The following is a 27,169-nucleotide window of genomic DNA, read 5'->3' as shown; positions in this document are numbered from 1 at the left end:
AGAACACACCACTGTCTTACCTTTAATCTTCTAGGGTGGCTTGAGTTACCTAACCTACTTCAGGTCAACCAACTAGCAGCTGCCCATAAGATTCTCTACCAATCCGAAAATACGGCTGTACTTAATAACCTCTTCACCCCCTACCATAACCTCAAGACACTTAGATCAGCCAACAAAACCTTAGTTCACACTTTCAAAACTAACAACTCAGCTGGGAATCCATGTTTGCCAAGTCTGTTGGCAAATCATGGAATTCACTTCCTGGTGACCTAACTTCAGAACTCTTGCTGTCTCAATTCAAGAAAAGTCTTATACAGTACCTTAGAACATGATGGCTATGTCCTTGCTCTATTCCTGACTAACTTCTTCCCCCACAACTGCGTGCCTAAAGAGGACTTCTTGCCACAATGAAACTGTATCTTAATGTTAAGTTATGATTTTAACAGCTCTGTATTAACTTTATGTGACTGAACAATGTTTTTAACCCTTTAATGTATGTAAAACTGCACTGGAAACTGTATAACATGATATACATGTATATATAAATAGTTTTGTATGCATGTATGTATGTATATATGTATGAAGCTTTTCTCCCCGGGCGTCCGCTGAAAAAGGACATGAATTCAGTCGGACTATCCCGGTCAACAAATGTAAAATAAATAAATAAATAAATAAGAGCTGATGGAAAGAAAGAATTATAAAATGTTGGTTAAATGATGAATTGTAGTTTCATAGCTGACTCTAAGTGAGGCAGGACCAGTCAAGGCAAGGCCAATTATTAACAAATAATATACAAAGACTAATAGCAAATGGGCACTGGAAACATTTGGGACTAATAGTACGTGTACACTGTAAATGTTTGATCTGATGGAAGGACTTTTTAGTTTTGGTCCTGATAGTACTACACAGACATTGGATCAGGACTATGAGATAACTACTTGGTGAGAACTCTCCAAAGCTTAGGTACTATGAATAACTTCTGTTACTGCTTGTGACCAAAGTTTATACAGCCAAGGATGCATTTCTAACTGATAAGAGGAGACAAGCAAATATAAATAAATGACTACCATGGCTGATGCAACTGACAATTACTAAAACAGAACTGGAGTTTTGATGTTAATCCCCTCCACTTCTTTCTATTTGTGCTCTAGGTCGAAGAAAGTGTTGCTATGTGCTCCTTTCCCTGGGTCAGCTGCATTTTGTTAAAACATCAGTATACCATTAGGACTAGCGGGCTTGAGTTTAAGGTTTTATGTGGAATAGCTATGTATTATACTTCATAATATGCTATACTACTTATATTACTTGGAGGGCAAAATCATTTTGGGGCCATTATTTACCTATTCGTAGTTGTACTAAACACAGGCCTTTAATAAAGAGGAAAAGAGTGTTCAGTCAGACTTTGCCAGAGACTGCTGTGAGGAGAAGATGAAAATGCAGTTGTTTTAGGCGCATTCATGTGGAAGTGTATTTACCTTTTGTCTTATATGTGGTTTGGCCGTGATTTACATTAATGTTTTTGGCTCTGTTGTTTTGCCTCATCTGGAGTGTTCCTTTTCGAGGTGCTAAACATAGGTAACATTACAATATCATTCAAGAAAGACAAGAACACTTAACATCCAGCTTGACCCTATGGCATACATGCATAAAGTCCTAACTACGGCCCAGTCAACTGTGATTGGATAAGCAGCAAAGGTAGTGGTGGAACCAGAAAGGGGAGGATGAGAAAGTGCAGTCAGTTACAGTCTCACCCATTCTTAGGAAAGGAGGGTGGTTTAGGTCACTGCATTAAGGAAAAGTAACAGTGGATTGGTGCCCCCTTCTAGAAGAAGACGCCTAGCACACCCCAGTTCCAGTGACAGTGTGCTGTTTTACCAGGGACACATGTGAGATGATGGCACAACATGTCTTTCTCTAAGTAGCACCAAAAGCCTACAAACTGCCCAAGGGGCAAGAGTTGGGACATCCATGGGATGTGCAGACTGACCCAGTGACCACAGTATAGTTTTCACCTGTTGAGAAATAAATGAGCTGCTAAGGCTCACCAGAAACAGAACAGAACAGATAAACAAGATAAGTACCAGGCTATCTACATTTGTGGGCCATTTAAAGCCTAGCCAGTTTCACTCAAAGGTGAGAATCAAACCCTTCACTTTGTATCTGTGAGGTAACATCGTAATTGTTATGCCAGCCCTGGAACAGAGGAATGCCACTTTGTCTAGTAATGCTAGACTTTCACCGAAGGGGAGAAGGAATAAGCTAATGGGGAATAGGTATAAAAGACATTGGGTAAATGCCACAGTGTATGGAGAGGAAAGAAAAATTAAGGGCACTTAACAAGGCAATTTTTGTTTGTTTGTGGGGTTTTTCTTGGTTCTACAGCTTCTGCATACAGGGCAATAACAGAAACTTGGAGATATTATCAATATATAAATAAAATTAAATGCTTCCTACAGCTTTTGTCTTCTAGAAATGTCATGACTGTGCTTATAGGCAAGAACATTACAATAGATTAAGACAACAGATAACTTCAAAGCATTTTCCAAGAATCCTTGCACACAGCTTCAACACATCTGTAGAGAATGTTGTTGTCTTTATAGAAACATGGATTTTAAATGCAGAGCTAACCATGTAAACTCAAGGACTTTCTTATAGCTTGACGAGATCATACCAGATTAATTGTCACAAGTATCTATTGGGAAAAAAACTGGAAATGTTGTGGATTCTTTTTCAGTTACTACAGGCAGTAGAAAAATCACATTGGTTAAAAGCTTACACTACATATGACTTAGACCTTCATGCCTAAACATGTCATTATTACAGGATGCAGTCATAGGATGAAACTGCTGCTTCCACTCATGAGATCATAGTGAGCAGACATGTTTGCAAGGACAGAAGGTATATATTCCTACCCAGTAGCATGAAAGTATGTTATCAAAAGTATGCAAGTCACACTCTGACATAACTAAAAAGCATAGAAAAAGTGTGCAATGTCATATACTAATCAAATATTACTGCGGACAGAGCAGTTAAAAGAAATGTGAAATACGTCACTTGTCCACGAATGCCATAATGAAGTCAAAGTACATATTTCGATATTCTGATATTCCTTTTGTTACCTTGGCCTACTAGGAGTAGATTTCTTCCAATACAAAAAAATTACAGTTTCTGATTTGTGTGGCTATTACTCAAAATTCCGTGCAATAGTATATTTTCATTATATTAACAGTAAGCCATTGAATACTATCATGAAATCCATGTCTTAAGGAATGAAATACTAGAAAAAAGTTCATCATGCAATGGTTCTGAGTTTATGCAGGAGTTTCATAATTTTGCCAGACAGTGACAAATCAAACGCTATCTTAAGTCTGAGGTATCTTCAGTTCACTGAGCAAGTTGAAGGAATTGCTCAAACCATGAAACATCTACTACAAAGGTGATGATTTTGCATCAGCAGAGAATGAAAAGCAAGTTTCCAATACAGACACAGTGCATCAGAATCTGGGGGATCTTCACTATCATATGTACTTATGAACTAGCATCTTAAGTCAAAATTGCAGCCACCAGGAAGTAAAAACATGGCAAAAAACTGTTTTAGACAAGACTGCAAACACAGAAAATATCCTTGACAAAATGCCAAGTGTTGAGGGAATTATCAGCGAAAGCCTGGCTACATGTGGGAATGCTGGTTTGGATTACGAAGTTTCAGTGCAATCTACTGTTAGGAGCTCCAGTGCAATCTACTGTTAGAATATTGTGATTCTGCTAGATCATCATATTATGTGCAAGATACTAATATGCAAACCTGCCCTGGAAATAGAAAGCATCTGTAGAATGTACTTCCTGTTTTCAGACATACCAAGGCAGGACTCTATAGGTGCTGTACATGTGTTATGTTATCTTGATTCTATTACAGAGTTTGCAGTTTCCCAATATATGGCACTTCAACCTTCTACATCTGAAGCTGTTAAACTGGGTAAAACTGACAAGACTGGTGACAGTGTTAAAAAACGATAATGACTTTAAACACCCTGATATGCTTGATTAAATCCCCACTTAGCTATCATACATGCACCTAGCTGCATGTATGTGATGGCCATTTAGTCTGTGTAATCCTCACATAATTCACAAACTGAGGGATTTCAAAAGTAATTGCCCTTAGGGTATAGCACTATTCCATCAGTAACCCCATACAGTCACATTAACTAATGAGGAATCCTGAAGCCATACATGTGATTCAAAAATGAGAACAGGGTTAATAATGACATTGGATATAGTCATTTTACAATGGCATGGCTCATTTAAATGAATGGACAATCCCTGAGCTCACTGTGCGTTCTCTGTATACTGGTACTTCTATTGAAAGCATTATATGATGGAGAGGCCAGCAGTCTGAAATGCATGTATAACAGTGGAGCCATACTGCAGGTTGTAGGTATGCTGGGAGTATGACAAATGATAGCACGCCTACATGGTCACTGAGTTCAGTGAGCTCTCACCCTACAAACAAAGTGAATGATGCAAATAATATTTACAGAGAGGTTCATAGGTTCAATGCCCCATACCTCCTTGTATTTGCAGATTGGTAAATGCACATATGACAGGCTTTTTATCTGTTCTGCAGGCATTGCCATGACTGAATTTTTTTTCTGTCACATTTTTGCCCACTGACCATCTGCTGCTCTCAGGGCCTACAAAACCCACTTAGCCATCCCTACAGTAACTGGGGCCCACTTTTAGGACTGGTTAGGAGATCAATTCTTCTTGTTGAAGTATCACGCTACTGCTGTTGCTGAGTGTTTTCTCCAAACAGTCTGCCCCCCACCCCCCAGAGTCCATACTGTCCTAGGGAAAGGCATGTAAAGGGCTACACTGGCAAATCATCTATGCCTTCTTGTGTGACTCAGCCACAGCTCTGCCTCACTGCATGATAAGAACATCCCTGATTGCCTCCTGTCTATCTATACTTGCTTTATATGAAACCTTAAACTGACAAAGTGTCATCACACTATAAACACAATGTGTTTCAGTAATACATATTTCTTTTGTCAGAATAAACTTTACTTTTTTAGTTTTAATCTGCATCTTCCAATTTTTATTTTGTACTTTGGAGCTCAGTGTCTGGCTAAACATTTGTAGACTGCAGTATTGTATATGTACATATAAACATGCACACATACACAGACTTGTATTTGCATGTGTATGTGGATTTACTCAAATAGGTATGTAGGAACAAGACATATACTTAACTTTAAAGCATACAAAGTACTGGAATTGTGTTCTTTCTCAGAAGTGATATGTTTAAAGGAAAACAGCATGAATAAGAGACCACAAGGTAATAGGATAATAGGATCATAGGAAGTTACTAGGCTATTGACGCTGAGGCCATTATAAGCCTAGCCAAGAGTTTAGCCCATGTTTAGACAAGTCAGCATCCAAAGCCTCTGTCCAGCAGGGACTCAGGTGGAATCCCAGGGGTGTATTTTCTGTTTCCCATCCAGTTATCCAGGTTGCGCTTAAAAAGGGATAATGAGGTACCCTGCTTGACGTAGAGAGAGAGTCTATTCCACAGGTGGGGGAGTCTCTGGGACACAAATCTGTCCTGCCAACAAGTCCAATTGATGTCATAGACCAGGTTGAAGTCGCGCGTGTGGGTTACTCAAGTGGAACATGATGTGAGATAATGTTAAGAAATATTTATCCCTACACAGAGCAGATGATGAATACAGTTGATTCTCATTAGAGATTGCTAGGGGGAAACATGACTGAAGAACTGAAAAGGGAAAGAAAGAACAGGAAAATAGCTGTGCAATTAAATAAGGATGATTTTTTGTTTCCAGCTGTACAGAGGCAGGTCGGTATTTTTCTACAAAATCAATTCTGTGCTATGAATTTCTGCTCTCAATAAATATGCAAAATGACTAATATACTTAATACAATCTAAAATATGTTCACACGTACACACACACACACACACACACACACGTGTGTGTGTGTGTGTGTGTGTGTGTGTGTGTGTGTGTGTGTGTGTGTGTGTGTATACACGCCCATGCATGCTTGTGTGTATCTATATACATCTATATATATAGTTGGAAAGATCAACCTTTCTGAATGTTAAAATGCAAAATATCAAGACAAAAATGTTGCTGCTGTGAAACATCAAATGTAGAAGAGCACTGCAGGAAGTGTATTTTTACTGAGATTACAGTAAAGATGGGATTGGGGAATTTGCTCTTTTCCAGACTGTAGTGCGATCTGGGAGTTGGTATATATAATTAGCAGGGGTTGCAAGGGGTGTTGGGCACAGTGGAGCTTGCCCAACCCCTGCATAAAATATGTTTTCTTTTTCGATATTTTGACATACACCTATATACATGCATACGTAAATCTATAATATTATCATATAATATATATATGTACATATTCACATACACACTTGTTTACTGAAATTCTATTTGTATGATCTGTATGTAATCTGAATACATACTAGAGTTTGGGAAATATTTACAATATGCCAGCAGTCGCTTAGCACTAGATCTGTACAATGTTAAAATCATTTATTTGTAATGAATATTGATGTTACTCTACACATCCTAAGTCATTTCTTGTTTTGGGTGGAGCAAATAATGTAATTCTGTGATATCTAAAATCTCATACACTATTTAATTATGGAGTGAGTGTGTATTTGTGTGTGTGTGTGTGTGTGTGTGTGTGTGTGTGTGTGTGTGTGTGTGTGTGTGTGTGTGTGTGTGTGTGTGTGTGTGTGTCTGTCTGTGCTAAAGCGTGCAGCAGTGAATTTAATCAGATGTCACCACAGCTATTTAACATATACAAAGATTCAGTTACAGTTTTTTGGAAATGGCTAAACGTAACTTATTGCCTGTTACAAAGTTTTCAATACTGTCACTCCAAAAACACTTTAGTAGAAAGCATACACAGTTAAACTCTGTATAAAGTTAACCATGCAGCCAGCAGAAGAATTTAAGAATGTGGAAGAAGTAAACAGAACCTTGGATTGTTCCAGTACAACAGCTAAAAGAGAATGAAGCTCTTGTTCCTAGTACATGAGCAAGGCTACTTTTAGCATCAAACTTTGTGGCTGCTCATATTTCAGAGCCCAATGGCAGATGAGCATCTCTCGCTGTGGCCTCCATCATTACTTGCCTGTCTCGTCTATTAACGAGCACTATCATCCCATCTCTGGATGACAGCTGCAACACTCACTCCAGCGCAATAAACAACTAAATGAGGCGCACAGCAATTTCACTTGTCACTGGGGCCCTCGGCACGACCGGCTGCACAGCTTGATGCATAAATTCATGAGGCTGTTGCATATGATGGAGTATGCCTAGCTGAGAGGGGTGATGGATAACAGGGCAACTAAAAATGGCCATCACCTTGACTCTGTCAGGACATTTTTTACGACTACCCTATCAACTTTATTGTATTCACAGCATTATCTCTTCTGTTCTCTGGTTCACTCTTTCAAAAACATTTAATTAAGATTTCACTTCAAACATGCACTTTTGTCCTTTTTACTTTATTATGCTACTATGTTTTATGAGCCTTATATTGATGTGGTAACACCATAAATGACCATTTGCACCATTCAGGTGATGTTTTTAAATATCCATTCTCTACCTGCATACGTTACTTTACAGGATAGATTGGGAGAAAATCAAACTATTAGCAGTAAAACTATTTAATGACTTTTTGTTCTGTTATATTCACTATGCAAAATGCAGACTATATACCATTTCATGTCAAATTAAATTCCCAGCACAGCAGCAGCATATAAAAATATAATATTTCATTACACATGCAGTCTTAATGGTTACACTGCAGAAAGATATCAGGTTTGTACATTGTTTGAAATACCACAGCAAAAGACTGTAAACATGTCCTGTTAGAAAAGTTAAATCCATCTGAAATTTCAGAATAAAACTATTTTAAGCAATGGATGTTTCAAAGTAAAGTCACTGACAGATGTTTGGTATTAGATCAGTATACATTTCTGGGAATGATTAAACCTACTTTGCTTCCAACACCAGAGCCAGCACTCCGGCTGCCATGGGAGCAGCACTTGATGTTCCTGTGAAGTGGGTTACACAGCCATCATCTGTGTTGCTGGAAGTCACCTGAAAAAGACAAATACAGAGGCAACTGAATCAATGAGGCAGTTTCCTGCAAAGCCACACACATTAATCTCTATCAGAAATAGAACTATACATTACAACAGGGGGAAAATCCACTTGCTAGCAATTGAAAAAAAAATCCCAAGATAATAAGCAATTACTAAAGATGTTACACAGCTAGGAAAACACTTAGGCCATATAAAGACAATGTCTCTTCAAGACATTTGCATAGTAATTAGTCAACTTAAACAGATTGCATGGTGACAATTAGTCATCAGTGCCTTTATCCTCTTTATCCAAAGCAAAACAGCTAGGATGCCGTTTGAGAAAAACAGAAAATACTGTTTTTTGATCTGGTTCTGCTTGTTACATCCCTTACCACTTTATTTTAGCATAATACATTAGCTCAACAGATATGCTTCTTAGTTTTCATTTGGAATAGTTGTTAATCTATTTGTAATACCACATTTTTTTCTTCCTTATTTACAACATAACACTTAGTGTACAAACTCACAAAAGGTCATTGAAATTGCTCCCTAGCAAAACATGACTATTTATAACAGGCAATCACTGCTGAAAGCAGAATGCTGTAAACAGACGTGAAAGCTGTAAAATGAGAGCAGATCTAAAAAAACATAAGTGGACAGCGTAAATCAATGATCTTGATGTCAAAACTTTTTGCTAAGCAATATAAAGCTGCATACCACCAGAATCTGGCTTTAGGAAACAGCATGTGAACATTATTAGAAGAAATATAGACCTTGAGTCTGACATTTTTGTACACACACACACACACATACAAAAAAATCAATAAAAAGACAATAAGATCATTACTGCTCCACAAAGAATCTATTGCTGTACCAGAAAATGAGACTTAATGTTTTGCACAGCCATTTATTTATGTTTTCTCAACAAAGGAAGCACCAATAAGTGCACTCTAGTATCACCATAGAAGTATTCAAGAATCTATATAACAGGTCAAACAGGGAAGCGCATTCAGTAATATTCACTTGTCCCAGGTAACATTACAGCAGCATGCAATCAGTTGTCTATAAAGCAGAACATATATTCAAAAGTAGTGAAGACAAATAATATCCCAGTTACCAAAACTGTGCAGATCAGAAAAATCTGGTGACATATATGCATCTCTCTCTCTATTTATATATATATATATATATATATATATATGTACATATATATATATATATATATATATATATATATATATATATATATATATATATATTTATATATATATATACACAAGCTGGATATTCTGATTCAGCATAGTTGCTTACAAGACCTCAAAATATGTTTTCTTAGTATTTCATGATTGAAATGTACCTAAAACACTAATAAAATTAATCTGGTCTTCAAAAAGTAAGCATTATTTGAATAAGCAACCTTAACTTAGAATATGCTGTTCTGGAATCCCAAAGCTACAAAACAGAAAAATGCACATATTTAGGTATATATTTTTTTTTACTTTTTTTTTCATGGGTGTACCCCAGATGTGGGAGCAAGCTCCTGTTCTCCCAGACTATGTATACACACACACACACACACACACATATTTATATATATATATATATATATATATATATATATATATATATATATATATATATATATATATATATATATATATATATATATATAAATATATATATATATATATCAATATCAATATATATATATATATATATATATATATATACATGTATATAAATATAGCTATAGATTTATGTACACATTCCGAGATCACACTAACCTGGAGAGGAAATAGAAGGTAATAAAACTGTGACACTTCTCTTCTCATTCTTATGTGAGTTTGTCTGCCATTACATGACACAGGTGACTTTCAAGTGATTACATTCAGTGTTGATCAATTGATCACAAACAAACAGTACACACTATCAAAGGTTTTGTGTTCACTTACCATGTTAACAGTCTCTGACGTATTATAACATGTTCATGTCTAATATTTATGTGACATTCACGGTGTATTCTCCCCATGCAAACAAATACATTTCAAAGTATCCCAAAAAATGTTTACTCTAGTAAAATTACAACTGTGTAACCAAATGTCCCCAAAATAAACTTTCAGTGAATGCCTAACCACAAATGTTATGAACATTCATGTAACAGGACTTATTCGACAACTACTGTTTTGCATTTCACTGTGTGTTGTCTGTTACTCATTACTGATACTGGTTTGCATTTTATTGTATGCTGTTTATTACTCATTACTGATTTGTACTCCAGTTTCACCTCCCACTCCCCTGACTGAGAATGAAACTGATCATTTGTGATCAGTACTCTACCAGACTCAACAAATGTTAAATCAATAAATCCCTTTATGACCATCAAATCCAATCTGCATTTGGAAGCGGTGACTCTATAGTCAGGCACACTGATGTTCCGATCACTAGACTAAACAAGGAGAAAGTTACTGTCAGCTGCCTGTCAGGTGCCAGGATCTGCCACATAACGCATGCACTCAGGTCACTCCACAATAAGTACAAATATGACACTGTCATTGTCCATGTTGGTGTGAATGACCTGAGACGTACCTCCCTGGACTAAATGAAAAGAGACATGGAGGAGCTCTCTGATCTTGTATCCCAGGCAGGTATGACCCTAACCCTGAGTAGCATCCTGCCATCACCCAGAATGATACCACAGTACTGTCATTCTAAGGGGATCCAGTATTTGTCTGCCTGGGATGACATGATCGACAGACCACGATGCTTTGCCAGAGATGGCCTGCACCTGTCGCCGTTAGGATTCTGGATACTGGCTAAGGCTCTTGCCACCCCTATAGTGCCTTTTTTAGGCAAGGCTCAAATGACAAATTCACCACCGTAACAGGTACAAGCAAGCAAAATCTGAGGGTAATGCTACTCAGTGCTAGAAGTCTAAACCTCAAAATGCACTCACTCGAGGCACTCCTTAAAATGGAGAACATTGACATCTGTGCAGTGACAGAGACCTGGTTCAAAGCTCCAGAGAGCACCCCTACATTACCAGGCTACAATTCATACCACACCTTTCGGCCACCTAACCCAGAATGAAGCACTAAAGGCGGAGGCGTGTCCATATTCATTAAGGATATCCACACCTCCAGGCTAGTTGCACAGCATAATGCATCCAAGATTATCCAAGTCCAACTAACTCTGGGCAAGACCGCAATCCAAATTGTGGCTTGCTACAGACCCCCCACCATGCCCCAGGATTCACACTCCTCATTTCTTGATACACTGGAAAGTATTAGGGTACAACCCAACACCCTAATAATGGGCGATTTCAACTACCCCACTATTAACTGGGAAAACTACTCATATACCAACTCTTTTGCTCAAGGTTTTCTAGAATTCATAAATTCCAATGCCTTGGATCAACTTATTCACACCCCCACCAGGGGCAGCAATATCCTAGACCTGGTCATTACCAACATGGGAGACCGGTGTTCCACACCAGAGGTCAATTCCTCGTTGGTCAGATCCGACCACGAGCTAATCAGCCTAGACATCCACATCCCACCCCCACCCCCAATTAGGGAAACCATCGTAAAAAACTTCTCCAAAGCCAACTTCACACTTCTTAAGACAGAAGTGGCAAACTTCATGACACCCATGCAGACAGACAATAGAGGTATGACTGCCGAATCCTACACAAATGCACTTTATAAGCACTTACATGAGTGCATGGATCATGCTATCCCTAATAGTACCAAGATGTTATCCTCCGAAAAAAGGAAGCCAATCTGGTGGTCCTCTGCGATAAATAAACTCTACAACAGAAGAAAGAAACTGTTGCAAAAAAGAGTAAAATCCCATGACTGGAGGAACTCCCTGGTCAACCTCAGTAAGAAGCTGAGATCCCTCATAAAATCCTCCAAAGCTAGTTACGAAAACAAAATTGCCACTGACTCTAAAGACAACCACAAAGCATTCTATAGCTATGTCAAGAATCTATATGGGAACACTCAGATCTGCTCTGAGTTACAGCACAATGGCACTAAATATACAGAACCAACTGATATTGCCAACATAATAGCAGATAGGTTCAGTGCTAACTTTACCCCCCTCTCACCCCCTAGAGGGTCCATCTCTATACCGGAAGAATGCAAAGTTCCTATAATCACGGCTGCACAGATAAAAAAAACACACTCTCTAAAGCCAAGAAGACAGCATCCATGGGACCTGACAATATCCCAGGCTACGTTCTACATGAACTACAGAATGAACTGGCACCCTACCTAAGTACCATGTTCAATCATAGCCTCACCTCAGGCTTTGTACACACTGAATGGTGCACCGCAACGGTTATCCCACTCCACAAAGGAGGAGCCACAACGGACCCCGGGAACTACCGCCCCATTAGCCTGACGAGCCTGGTCTGCAAGGCAATGGAACGTATCATTGTGGAACTCATAAACAAAGACATTGGTAATCTCCAAACTCTGGACCCTACCCAGTTTGGATTTGTAAAAGGCAGATCATGTCTCCTAAACCTGATTGACCTTTTTGAAGCAGTCACCAAAGCCATAGATGAGGGTAAAATGGTTCACACAGCTTATCTAGATCTCGCCAAGGCTTTCGATACCATCCCCCACTCTGGAATTATAGATAAGCTCACTAAACTAGGTATAAATCCCTATGTCACAAGATGGGTTGCCAACTGGCTCACGGACAGAACCCACACTGTGAAAGTAGTGGATTCCAAATCCGACATCAGACCAGTGACAAGTGGAGTACCACATGGTCCTCTCCTGTTTGGTATCTACTTCTCTAAAGTGCAGGCCAACACAGAATGTCTTTGGCTAACAAAGTTTGCAGATGACTGCAAACTAGGAGCCATAATCGAAACTCCTAACGATGTGGACAAACTACAAAAGGGCCTCCCTCACTGAGACAGATACCTGGTGTCAAAGCCATGGCCTGAAGCTCAATGTCAAAAAGTGTATTGTCATCCCCTTTGGAAAAAACTCTGTACCCATGAACTACCACATAACTGGTAGTCTACTTAATGCTGAAAATGTGATAAGAGACCTTGGGACACAGGTGGACAGTAGTGTCTCCTTTGATAATCACATCGCCACAGTGGTCAGGAAATCCTTCTACGTGGCTCATCTCATCACAAAAGGATTCTCATCCAGAAAAAAAGAGGTCATTGTTCCCCTCTACTCATCACTCATTAGACCCATTATAGAGTACAACGTCCCTTTTGGTATTTACCTCACAGGACATCTACAACAATTGGAAAGACCACAGATATACCTCACAAAGAGGATTACTGGCCTCAAGCAGATGCCCTATGCAGACCGTCTCAAAAAACTACAGCTTTATTCCATCGCATATCGCCTACTCAGGGGTGATCTCTGCCTAATATACAAAGCTATGTCAAACCCAGAGCTGTTGGACATGCTCCACTTAAAGAAATCCCAATCCCTCCGAGCTACACGCTCTAGGGACCTAAACCTTGTCACTACAATAAACAGAACATGCTGGAGGGATAGATTCCTGTCCCAGAGACTTCCCATACTCTGGAACAGACTACCTATCTATGTCAAACAGAGCTCCTCATTAGCACTCTTCAAGAAAAATCTTGATGATTGGATGGGAAATGGGAAATTCATCCCAGGGATCACTTCTGTGGCTCTGCTCGACAGGGGCACAGGAAAATAATTTTCTTGGATGGCGAAAGCCAGGATACATTTTTTGGCTATGCTTGTATGGGCCCTAGGGCTGATAGCCTAGTACTTACCTATGAACTTACCTATGAACCTATGAAGCTTGTTCTTGCCCTACATCCTGACATCAGATGACTTGGGGAGTGGAAGGGGAGTTCTATCTATTGTGGTATCATGTGGCAAAAGTCTGAATTTTTTTTTTTTTTTTGTGTTTTGCTGCACTTAATATCCATCCCCCTATTATTTAGTAAGCAGGTTGCATATGGTATTGCCTTGTTATATACTACAGGGTCAGACCCAGTGAACTAGTGCATGTTAAATGGTCATCTCAAGTACAAGCTCTCATGGCTATGACTTATTTACGCCACTGAAATTCTGTTTCAAAGAAGTGCATTTCTCGAGTTCCCCCCCATACAATGTATCTGAGGCAGCATGCTACCAGCTTCCTCCTGGCATCAGTCAGCTGACATCAGCTTTTAACTCCTATGACTCCCCTGCTGCATCTTCCAGCACCAGGTTAGTTATTTATTCATAGGTTCATAGGTTCATAGATAGGTACTACGGTATTGGCCCTAGGGCCTATATAAGCCTAGCCAAAAAGGTACCCTGGCTTTCGCCACCCAAGAAAATTATTTTCCTGTGCCCCTGTCGAGCAGAGCCACAGAAGTGATCCCCGGGGTGAATTTCCTATTTCCCATCCAATCATCAAGACTTTTCTTGAAGAGTGCTAATAAGGAGCTTTGTTTGATATAGATTGGTAGTTTGTTCCAGAGTATGGGAAGTCTCTAGGACAGGAATCTATCCCTCCAGCATGTTCTGTTTATTGTGGTGACAAGGTATAGGTCCCTAGAGTGTGTAGCTTGGAGGGATTGGAATTTCTTTAAGTGGAGCATGTCCAACAGTTCTGGGTTTGACATAGCTTTGTATGTTAGGCAGCGATCGCCTCTGAGTAGGATGGAGTAAAGCTGGAGTTTTTTGAGATGGTCTGCGTAGGGCATCTGTTTGAGGCCAGTAATTCTCTTTGTGAGGTATTTCTGTGGCCTTTCCAGTTGTTGTAGATGTCTTGTAAGGTACATACCAAAAGGGGCATTTTACTCTATAATGGGTCTAATGAGTGACGAGTAGAGGGGAACAATGACCTCTTTTTTCCTGGATGAGAAACCTTTTGTGATAAGGTGTGCCACGTAGAAGGATTTCCTGACTACTGTGGCAAAGTGATTATCAAAGGAGAGACTACTGTCCACCTGTGTCCCAAGGTCTCATCACACTTTTGGTGTTAAGTAGACTACTGCCTCTATGGTAGTTCATGGGTACAGAGTTTTTACCAAAAGTGATGACAATGCACTGTTTGGCATTGAGCTTGAGGCCATGGCTTTGACACCAGGCATCTGTCTCACTGAGGCCCTTTTGTAGGATGTCCACATTGTTAGGAGTTTTGATTATGGCTCCTAGTTTGCAGTCATCTGCGATCTTCATTAGTCAAAGACCTTCTATGTTAGCCTGTACTTCAGAGAAGTAGATACCAAACAGGAGAGGACCCAGGACTGAACTCTGTGGTACTCCACTTGTCACTGGTCTGAAGTCGGAATTGGAGTCTGCTACTTTCACAGAGTGGGTTCTGTCAGTGAGCCAGCTGGCAACCCATCTTGTGATGTAGGGATTTATACCTAGTTTAGTGAATTTATCTATAATTCCATAGTGGGGGATGGTGTCAAAAGCTTTGGCTAGATCTAGATAGGCTGTGTGAACCACCTTACCCTCATCTATGGCTTTGGTGACTGCTTCAAAGAAGACTATCAGGTTTAGGAGACATGATCTGCCTTTTACAAACACGAACCTGGTGGGGTCCAGAATTTGGAGATTACCAATGTCTTTGTTTATAAGTTCCATGATGATATGTTCTATAGCCTTGCAGACCAGGCTCGTCAGGCTAATGGGGCAGTAGTTCCCAGGGTTCGTGGTGGATCCCCCTTTGTGGAGTGGGATAACCGTCACTGTGTGCCATTCAGTGGGCACAAAGCCTGAAGTGAGGCTATGATTGAACATGGTACTTAGGTGGGGTGCCAGTTCGTTCTGTGGTTCATGTAGAACACAGCCTAGGATGTTGTCAGGTCCCATAAATGCTGTGTTCTTGGCTTTGGAGAGTGGTTTTTACCTGTGCATCCGTGATTACAGGAACTTTGCATTCTTCCGGTATAGAGATGGGCCCTTTTACTATATGATGTATAAAAATATATGTGATGTACAATGTTTGTAAATGTGAACTTGTCAATATGGTTTGTTTACTGTCATATAAATGCAAGTTTTCCCTTGATACAAATAAAGATGTAATGAAAGTGTTATAACAAAAAAGCCTATGAGGATATGACAACTTTGCAGCCATGCACTCCACACATTCATCCACAACAGCATGAACAGTATTGTAAAGATAATGGCAATCCTGAGGCCCAAAACACTTAAAAATCATTTAAAATGCCTACAACCAAGTGCTGCATCATGCCAAGCTCCTAATTTATGGTTTCTTGAGTCCTATTCATGGGAAATAATGAGTTGCACTGAAAACTGACAAACACCACTTCAGTAAAAGCAGTCCTCTGTGCTGCAACAAAAAGATGGCTCCTCCAAGTTTATGGCAACACCCAGGGCAATGAATCATGGTCAGACCCAACGGGGAAAAAAAAACTACCTTGGAGAGCCAGAGCCTTAAAAAGAACTTGAAAAGAACACTAGGATACAGTGAGCTAAGATGGTCAGTCTCCTGCAAAACTCCCACCACAGTGGCTAGCACCTTAGTACCTGCAATACTGTGTGCAAAAAAAGAAACCAAATGACAACAGTAAGAACCAAAGGTGAAGCCAAACCAGATTGACCTGAAAGAACCTCCTGTGAGGATGCAAACAGTAATGTGTCAGAAGGCATCCATCATATCTGGCTGCACATTATAGTCATTATGAGGCAGCAGAAGCATCATCAACTAAAGAATCATTACCCAAAATTTGATTAATTACATGTGCTTTATGAAATCTGAGTTCCAGTATTTGATAGAACCCTTCTAACCCCTTCAAAACAAAAAGGAGGCAATAACAAAACCCATTACCTCTCACCAAAGAAGCTGCAGGCACTACAACCTCTGAGTACAGCCCTTAATACCAAATCAATGATACACTATCTATTGAAATGACTCTGAAAGCAGAGTCAAATTCAGAAAATAGTTTTTCTGATATAGCTCATGCAGGGTGGTCAAAAACACAGCAGCAGTGTTTGTGCACAAAGTTGGAGAAGTTAACACTACCTCATGCTTAACTGTCCCACCCCCATATTTTGAGAAAGCTGGAGAAGCTAACACTTCTGGATGCTTAACAGCCCCCCCGGATATTATATGAGGAGGCTGAGTAAGACTATGTGAAGAGGAGAAAATGAGTGGGTCATCCTAAGGACAACTCAGCTCTGGTTAAAACCCACTCCCTCTCCTGGAGCTCCTTGGCTAGATCCTGAGAAGCAAATTCAAAGACATCAAAACTCAAAAATGCGGCACCTACAAAAGTCTGTCAGCGTATGCCTAAGAAGTGGCTGATGTGCTACATCACTCATGTCCAATGCTTTGGCCACAGCATCACTATAACCAAAATTTCATCAGGTTCGACAAACCCCCCCCAATCATACAGTCATAAGGGTATTTTCCAAAGACCCCAAGCCATCAATCAGGAAAGTCTGCCAGCTTTTCCACAGCTAGAGTAACAAGAAATGAAGTGAAATGGGACAGGCAAAATACATATACAAGACTCAAACTGGTACACAACAAGTCTTTCCATCACTATCCAAAGCTTCAAATGTCTTGCCCATCTGGAGGTTAAAAAAAGTTGTGGTGTCTATGACATATGCAGGACCAAAAAGATCACGATGGAATCCACCCAGGGGATATTTCTTAAAGTCAGGAGGGATCCTCCTTCTCAAGGGGAGACACAGAGAGACAAGACAGTTGAATCCTGATACTTTTACACCACATATCCTTCAGAACAGATTTTATGTGATAGATGATAGATGACCAAAGGGCCCACAGCCTTCTTCCACAATTCATGGCTTAGTTATTACTGTCATGAAAGTAGAGGGGAAATGAGCTGGGGGGGCACACACAATGTATGAGTACACTCAAGATTAACCCCAGAAAAAGGGTCACTGAAAAGGAAGCTACAAAAAATGAAAGTCTTACTACAGTGCCTGCCTCAAAAACAGGAGTCTCAGCCTTCTTGGGCTCTCTTGCCCAACAGACAACAGGGAAAAGATATTGGAGGGGGGGGTGGTAGAGTCCTTCTAATCCCTAGCTCCAGCAAAGTGGAGCCAAGCTCACCCAATAGCAGATGGGTACTTGGTATCAGAGAAGAGGGCCTAACATTAAGATTAACAATCTGTTAACAGCACCTGGTAATGAAACGCTTGTCAGTGAGGCCCTGCAAAGGAGCTGAACTGTGCCCCCAAGGGTGTGCTTCTACATTCATAAGGAGAGACCACCACACCGAAGGCAATAATACAAACTTGTGGGTTCGACTGGCAAGGCAGAACCTAAAGAAAAGTGCAGTTGTGTAAAATCTTGCCATAACAATAGATATCCTTCTCTTCACTGTTGCAGTATTCTTAACAGCAGGGAACTCCTGCCGAGGGCAGCCCGACATTCAGCCAATACACCAAAGCCCAACGATCTCACATGTGCTGTATGTCACACTTGCACTCCTCATACAGAAGCTACCAACAACTGAATTGCACCAGAAGAGAACAATCTTCATATAACAAAGGAGTCCATGCACATCCAGAAGGAAAAAATGCAAAAGTAAAAGGGGAAACTCTCAGCCAGACGGGAACCTAAAAGAAAAAAACTGATCAAGAGGGTATATACTTACTTATTTACAAACTATTTTTTTTTTTACTGGGAATGACTGACTGAGTACAAAAGAGTCTCTTTTCAATAGAGGTCTGGGGATAAAAGCTCAAGAAGTTACATTACATATAATACAGTAAAGATGTGCATGGATAAAATTGCAACATATAAAATATATACTTACACAGAGGCATAAGTACATAAAATGATATAAACAACAGTACAGAAAACAGCTTAAATAATCAAATATAAAAAAGGAAATCAGATAGGTGGTGATAAAGTTTATACAATATTTTCTTAGCATAGTGATAAAAGTTGGGTATATGAAAGGTGTTTTGAGTAATAATGTGTGCAAATGCTAAAAGCAAACTATGAAAATTAATTTACTAGGATTCTTTTTTCATGCTTAAGAAAGTTATTCAGATGTTGGTGCTAAGGGTTTGGAAAACTGAAAAAGTAGAATCAAGCCTATAGTAGCTATTTATAAGAAACACATTAAGCATGGTTCCCTTGGGCACAGTCAGGGCAAAAATCATTCCACCACAAAGCCAAGCTGGCCCTATACTATTATGATTGTGGTTTTGTACTAATAACATACAATCTGTATACAAGTTATTCTGTTCCCAGCAGCATTGTGCCATGTGCAATGTGTGAGATCTCCAGACCTAGGACACAGTTGTTGCATGTATGATCTAGTTGCATCAAGCAATATATCAAGGGCCTATCCATATGACAGACATGGTCATGGGAAGGGGATGGTAGCCATGCATCATCTGCCATGGCAGCCTGCTTTGCTGCATTTTTTCTGGGTCAGTACAAGTCAGAACAAGTGGTACAAAGGAGACTAGTCTCATTGTGTAAACCCCAGGCTATACACATATGCTCTCTGACCTGCTTAGTAGTAACTGCCTTGGCAGTTGCCACAGGCTGCACTTCAGCCACCATGTACATTTCTGAAACACCTCAGAGGTTGGGACTAAAATGGCTGTCTCTGGCAGTAGACCCCATTCACTTTATGTGTGTCAACTCCCACTGCTGACAGGGTTACTCATGGTCAGCTGCTGAGACATTCACATCTGCCTCATCCCACCCATGGTAATTAAAACACCAAATGTTCAGCTGTTGTCGCCAAGTACCTCAGGTTCATCTGTTGTTGCCAAGTACCTCAGGTTCCATACATATATCCCATTTTATATTGTCTTCCACATTACTGAATCCTGCCTGAAACTCAGATATCTAGATACATGTCTGCCCACATTAATAAGTCATTCCAAGTCACTGGTTTTACATCCCTAAGCATGATGATGCCTTAAAAGGCTAAAAGGTTATGTCAATGATGCAGCCAACATGCAGAAATAAAAAATCATCACAACAGAATATGTGTATATTGTACCCATCTCTATGATTGGCATCCTGTATAACTGCTACCCAGTAAAAGACACCTTTATATGTATAACGACTTACCTGACGCTGTCATCCTTCACTATGATCCACACTAGGTAACTCCAGTGCTGCAGAACACATGTTTGAAAGCTGCGGCACGGAAACAGGTCTACTGATGTACTGTTGAGATGAAAGCTGTGAGCTGCTAATAAGCTTCATTCTACAGGAAGTGGTTTGATTTTTGCAAAAAGAGAGGCTGGCCCATGAATGCATCGTTAAGAATGACTATCAGTGCATGGATGGGGTCTACAGCAGCAGTTTACATGAAGGAAGACATCAAACCTACAGACACCACCCTTAGTACTGTTTTGTTTACTTCATGTTTATTGCTAATATGTATATTGTTATTATAATTTATAATATATTACTTATTGATGGAGTCAGACAAACCTGGTATTCAACAGTAATAAATAAATAATAATAAATGTGAGGTCAAGGACAAAGAACCATATGAAATATGACTGAACAAAGAAACCGAGTCAGAGCCTAAAGTAAGTGCCATAGTGAGTACAGTAGAAAAAGGGGAGAGTGCAACCCCTTCATTACACTGTACTTTCTCCTTGGGCACATCAAGAGAAAATGATGAGAGGGTTGAAGAAATGACAGACAGATAGGGCAAAATGTGTGAAAATGTTATCATCATGAAGAACTGGAATATTTCAGACACGGACTGCAGACTTCATAACTCCATAGGTTAGGAGGATGGAAGAGTGATGTAAGATGGCAGAGACGAATAGCACTTATCTCAGCAACCAGATTAAGCAATTTAGGAAGGAATGTCAGGCTGTATGATTTAATCATGTTAATCTTAAGTGGGAAAGATAACATCTTTACCATTTGGCAAAGGATATTAGTCTCTTAACCTTATAGACCATGGATTAGTTAAAGGAGGAGAGAGGTGTCTGTTTCTTCTATGAGGGATGAAAATGGGGTAATACACTTTAAGGCACAAGGTACTGATGACTGCATTAAAATTATTTTGTCTTTTTCACCAGGTAACATTTACCCAGTTTGGAGCCAGGGAAGGTCTAAAGTTAAACTGGCCTATCACAGTAGGGCAAATATGGCCTTGAATACAAGACCTTCCTAGCAGGAGGGTGCCTGAGCTCAATAGGCTTTTAGAGGAATTTTACAAATGGTTTAAGAAGGTGTTAGCTAGTCCTTTGTAGGAGTTACTTACAGAGGGGAGTTGAGAGGTTGTTTGTCTCAGATATCTAGGCTGTCTGTCATAACCTTGTTGCCAAAGTTTGACAAAGAAGATCCAGAGTCATAGGACTTTCATCCCATTTCACTTTTACAATTCAAAACTAAGAACTATATAAGTGTCTTGGCTGCATAACCAGAGAGGTTGTTACCCATACTGGAACCCACTCATCATCTCATGTATATTTCTAGTCGCATTTTACTTAACTGTCACAGGAACCTTGATGACCCTCTTTTTTGCATAATGTCCAGTAATGCCAACATGGGCAACCGGTGCTCCACACCAGAGGTCAATTCCTCGTTGGTCAGATCTGACCACAAGCTAATCACCCTAGCCATCCACATCCCTCCCCCAACCCCCATTAGGGAAACCACCGTAAATAATTTCTCAAAAGCCAACTTCACGCTTCTTAAGACAAAAGTGGCAAACTTCACGACACTCATGCTGACGGACAATAGAGGTATGACTGCTGAATTCTACACAAATGCACTTTATAAGCACTTACATGAGTGCATGGATCATGCAATCCCTAACAGATCCAAGATGCTATCCTCCAAAAAAAGGAAGCCAATCTGGTGGTTCCCTGCCATAAACAAACTCTACAATAGAAGAAAGAAACTGTTGCAAAAAAGAGTAAAATCCCATGATTGGAGAAACTCCCTGGTCAGCCTCAGTAAGAAGCTGAGATCCCTCATAAAATCCTCCAACGCTAGTTAGGAAAACAAAATCGCCATTAACTCTAAAGACAACCACAAAGCATTCTATAGCTATGTCAAGAATCTCAATGGCAATACTCAGATCTGCTCTGAGTTACAGCACAATGGCACTAAATATACAGAATCAACTGATATTGCCAACATCCTGGCAGATAGGTTCAGTGCTAACTTTACCCCCTCTCATCCCCTAAAGAGCCCATCTCTATACCGGAAGAATGCAAAGTTGCTGTAATCACGGCTGTGCAGGTAAAAAACACACTGTCCAAAGCCAAGAACACAGTATCCATGGGACCTGACAACATTGCAGACTGTGCTCTACATGAACTACAGAACGAACTGGCACCCCACCTAAGTACCATGTTCAATCATAGCCTCACCTCAGGCTTTGTGCCCACTGAATGGCACACAGCGATGGTTATCCCACTCCACAAAGGGGGATCCACCACAAACCCCGGAAACTACTACCCCATTAGCCTGACGAGCCTGGTCTGCAAGGCCATGGAATGTATCATCATGGAACTTATAAACAATGACATTGGTAATCTCAAAACTCAGGACCCCACCCAGTTCGGGTTTGTAAAAGGCAGATCATGTCTCCTAAACCTGATAGACTTCTTTGAAGCAGTCATCAAAGACGTAGATGAGAGTAAGGTGGTTCACACAGCCTATCTAGATCTCGCCAAGGCTTTCAACACCACCCCCCACTCTGGAATTATAGATAAACTCACTAAACTAGGTATAAATCCCTATGTCACAAGATGGGTTGCCAACTGGCTCACTGACAGAACCCACACTGTGAAAGTATCAGACTCCAAATTCAACTTCAGACCAGTGACAAGTGGAGTACCACAGGGTTCAGTCCTGAGTCCTCTCCTGTTTGGTATCTAATTCTCTGAACTACAGGCTAACACAGAAGGTCTTTGGATAATGAAGTTCGCAGATGACTGCAAACTAGGAGCTATAATCAAAACTCCAAAAGATGTGGACATTCTACAAAAGGGCCTCGCTGAGACAGATGCCTGGTGTCAAAGCCATGGCTTCAAGCTCAATGCCAAAAAGTGCATTGTCATCACTTTTGGTAAAAACTCTGTACCCATGAACTACCACATAGGAGGTAGTCTACTTAACACCAAAAGTGTGATAAGAGACCTTAGGACACAGGTGGACAGTAGTCTTTCCTTTGATAATCACATTGCCACAGTAGTCAGGAAATCCTTCAATGTGGCACACCTCATCAGAAAAGGTTTTTCATCCAGAAAAAAAGAGGTCATTGTTCCCCTCTACTCGTCACTCATTAGACCCATTGTAGAGTACAACACCCCTTTTGGTATGTACCTCGCAAGACATCTACAACAACTGGAAGGGCCGCAGAAATACCTCACAAAGAGGATTACCAGCCTCAAACAGATGCCCTACGCAGACCGTCTAAAAAAACTGCAGCTTTACTCCGTCGCATATTGCCTACTCAGAGGTGATCTCTGCCTAACACACAAAGCTATGTCAACTCCTGAGCTTTTGGACATGTTCCACTTAAAGAAATCCCAATCTCTATGCGCTACATGCTCTAGGGACCTAAACCTTATCACCACCATAAACAGAACATGCTGGAGGGATAGATTCCTGTCCCAGAGACTTCCCATACTCTGGAACAAACTACCTATCTATATCAAACAAAGCTCCTCATTAGCACTTTTCAATAAAAATCTTGATGATTGGATGGGAAATAGGAAGTTCACCCCAGGGATCACTTTTGTGGCTCTGCTTGACAGTGGCACAGGAAAATAATTTTCTTGGGTGGCGAAAACCAGGGTACCTTTTGGCTAGGCTTATATAGGCCCTAGGGCCAATAGCCTAGTACTTACCTATGAACCTATGAATCTATTACTCATGACATAGGTTGACCAAAGCATGAGAGAGTGGGAACATTGCTTCTTTGTCTCTTGATCTTTGGTTCTGAAAACATATTCTGTCCTTTTTGCCACAGCAGCTCTCTCAGTTTGCTCTTGGGAAGCCTATCAAAGTGTAATAATTAATCCTAGGCCCTTCTTCTTCTACACACTCCATTGACACTTCACTGAAGGTTGTACTGAGTAGAATACACTGCACTTGCTTTCACTGAAACTCATATTCTATTTATCTGCCCATAGTCTTTCCAAATCTTTTTTCTTTTTTTCAGAAGCTTGCCACTCTAATGCACTAATCCATATCATTCACAAAAAAGTTGATCCTATTCAGTGCTCTCTTAGAATGTTTGAAGTAAACAAACTAAAGAGTAATGGACCCAGGGCCAAGCTAGCTCAGCTAGCACCCTGGAACTGTACAAATTTGATAAAAGGAACACATGAACAGCAGATACAGATACAGTTGCTACTTCCATTCAAACATCTATTCTCAGTATTCTTTCCGTAACACCACTGTCAGCATTTAATGGATGACACTACATTCTGATAGTGAATGAATGTTGGCAGTGTGGGTACTGCGCAGCCTTCACCTTTTTCTAGGTATGGATCTGACTGGAAACTGACACCCACAACCAAGTAAGTCTCTGCAGTAAAACTTTATTACAAGTTGAATGGTTTCATCAAACAATTGAAATAAAAAGTCAAAATACCTTGTATTCATTTCAGATGTTTTTGGTTATAGTGTCAGTTACAATTATTAGTTTCTTGCCTTCTGTCACTAGCTGAACAGCATAGGCTTTTTTTGTTAGTGTATATCTTTTCCAGTGTGTTTTGGGGGTTGTAAACTGCATACTCTCATTTACCTTTTTATATGGTTTGGGGTTAAGAAACTGCATACTATTGTTTGCTTCCCCAAACTGCTCTAACTGCAGTGAAATGGAAAACAATAGCATTTTAATGCTGGTTTCATTTCTAGAGCTTTTCTGAAACAATCCTGTCTTGGGTTTTGATTGACTGTGCAACTGCTTGGTAAGAAAAGATTTATTTTGATTTATATTTTATTTTTGCCTCTGTTTTTCACTGTTGGTGAGAAGAAAGGGACAGCTTGTAGACAGGAAGATGTATTTTGATTTATATTGTGCTATTTTACCTCTGATTTTCACTGTGTGTTGTTAGAAAGGGCTGGATTGTAGACAGGCAAACTCTAGCTATCCCAAGGGGCCTAGTCAGCTATAAATCCACACAGGTTGTACAATCCAAAGCTTATCTGAAACACTCCTGTGTTGGTTTGTGATTTATTGATTTTTACTGTTATAAAGGGGCATGACTGCGAGAGATATTGAACAGAATTTACTGAGCCTGGTGTCAAGGAAATCCAGCATTTGTATGACTGGCACAACTGGTGTGTTAGATAATAGTGGCAGTGCTGGTGTACTTAATTTAATATTTTGTTGCAAATTGTATGATTGTAGCATAGAGACTGACTTAAATGTGTTTGAATTCTGTGGTAAATGACTATTCTTTTCTTTTACAATTCTTTGCACCTGAAAATGGATTTCTTATAGCAGCATACCATTAGTGATTTGCTAAAGAGCAATTATCTTGTACAGTGTACCAAATGCTATGTATATTTAAAGGTAACACCTGATAATACTAGTGACCTGTGTTCTTCAAGTCAACAGTTGGATGATTTGCTTAAGATTATTAGTAGTAAATCTGGAATTAATGATGATTGCCTTGTGAAACTGGAGTGACTTCGAAAACTGTTGTTACATATATTAACGACTGGGCTGATGAGATAAATAATATTAGGCAAAGTGCAAGTATAACACATTTGAGAAAGGAATAGTATATTGTCAATAAGAATCACTTAGCTCCTATGAAACATGATACTAACAATGATAACTTTGGAGTTTAAGGTACAAATATTCAACAATCTGAGAATTCAGAACATGTAGAAAAAAATAAAAAAGAAAGAAAGGAAGCAGTTCACAACAAATTCCATGCAAGAAAAATAGATTAATGTCTATAACATAAAGGCAATATATACTAAAAAGGACACTACTTAGGTATGTAACACAGATGACAGGGAATAATGATAACTTTGATCAGTCAGAAAAATTCAATCTACAGAAAAATGCATCATTTTTCAAAAAGAGAAGGTGAAAAACAGGCAATGGCTGGTGAAAAAGAAGAAATCTAATTTGAACTTGGAAAGACTGTTACTTTAGGGGGGGGGAGAGAAAGACCAAAGTTGACAAGATGGCTTAAGCTGTGGAAGTATAAAGACAGCTGGTTGAGAAATGTTTATTTGCAAATGTAATAAGCAATGAAAACAGTGGGATTAATAAAACTAATGGTGATGAAGATCATTCTTTTGTAACAAGCGAAAGAACAAATATTACTGAATTAGAATTTGGAGATTCTTCAATTTGGGTCAGAAATGGTATACTTGTAATTGGTGATTCAATTATTAGAGGAACAGATACATTTGCAGAGAAATTAATGAACATTGAATAGTGTAATGCCTTGCCAAGAGAAAAAAATACAGGATGAGAGACAGCCCCTAGAATGCATCAATATAAGGAAGTATGGAGCTGTTGTTATTCATGCTGGTACAAATGACCTCATCTGCAAGGACTCTCTGACTATAAATAGGGAACACACAGACCTCCTACATAGCATAGCTTGTATAGGTATCGGGATGTATTTTTTTACAAACTGCATACAGAGTGGAGAGTCAATTCAATGACGATGAAAAGATGTTGTGGATAAATATCAACAAGAAAAAAAAATGGCCCATTTAAAAAATGTAAATGTGTAGAGCACCCAAACCTATTTTTGGGCATACATATTTAGGTTGGATGGCATGCACTTGTCAAGACAAGGGAAAAACATTTTTGCAGTAGGTATATTGCAATATTTGACTAATATAAGCCATGATTTTTGCCAGGTCAGTAATTTAACAGTTCACAGATAGCAACACATCATTTGATGTATCTGTGATTATTTTTAATGCTAAGAGCAATAGTAATAAAGCATTTTATTGAAAATTGCGTTACAATCCAACAAGGTTGATGTTGTTATCATTTGTGAAACATAACTAAAGAACAGCAATTGGAAACCATTTCAGTCATTGTATGAATATTTTTACTGCAACTGACTTTTTAACAAAAATCAGGTGGAGGTGTTATAATAGGGA

At 39.6% G+C, this 27,169-nt stretch overlaps 1 protein-coding gene across 1 annotated transcript in view; it reads right to left on the bottom strand.

Annotated features, from left to right (window-relative positions):
- Window positions 1–8,030: 8,030 nt before the first annotated feature.
- The window catches only part of LOC122800655 (PC3-like endoprotease variant B), a 3,659,607-nt gene continuing 3,640,468 nt past the window's right edge, over window positions 8,031–27,169 (bottom strand). Inside the window, exon 14 of the mRNA XM_044069972.1 lies at window positions 8,031–8,138. Coding sequence (XP_043925907.1) covers window positions 8,031–8,138 — 108 coding nt within the window. The remainder of the gene's footprint in view (window positions 8,139–27,169) is intronic.

Source organism: Protopterus annectens, chromosome 1.part0 (assembly GCF_019279795.1).
Source record: "Protopterus annectens isolate FY-2018-M chromosome 1.part0, PAN1.0, whole genome shotgun sequence".
Lineage (NCBI taxonomy): Eukaryota > Metazoa > Chordata > Ceratodontiformes > Protopteridae > Protopterus > Protopterus annectens.
Note: the sequence above shows the minus strand (reverse complement) of the source record. Positions and strands in the feature narration are given on the sequence as shown.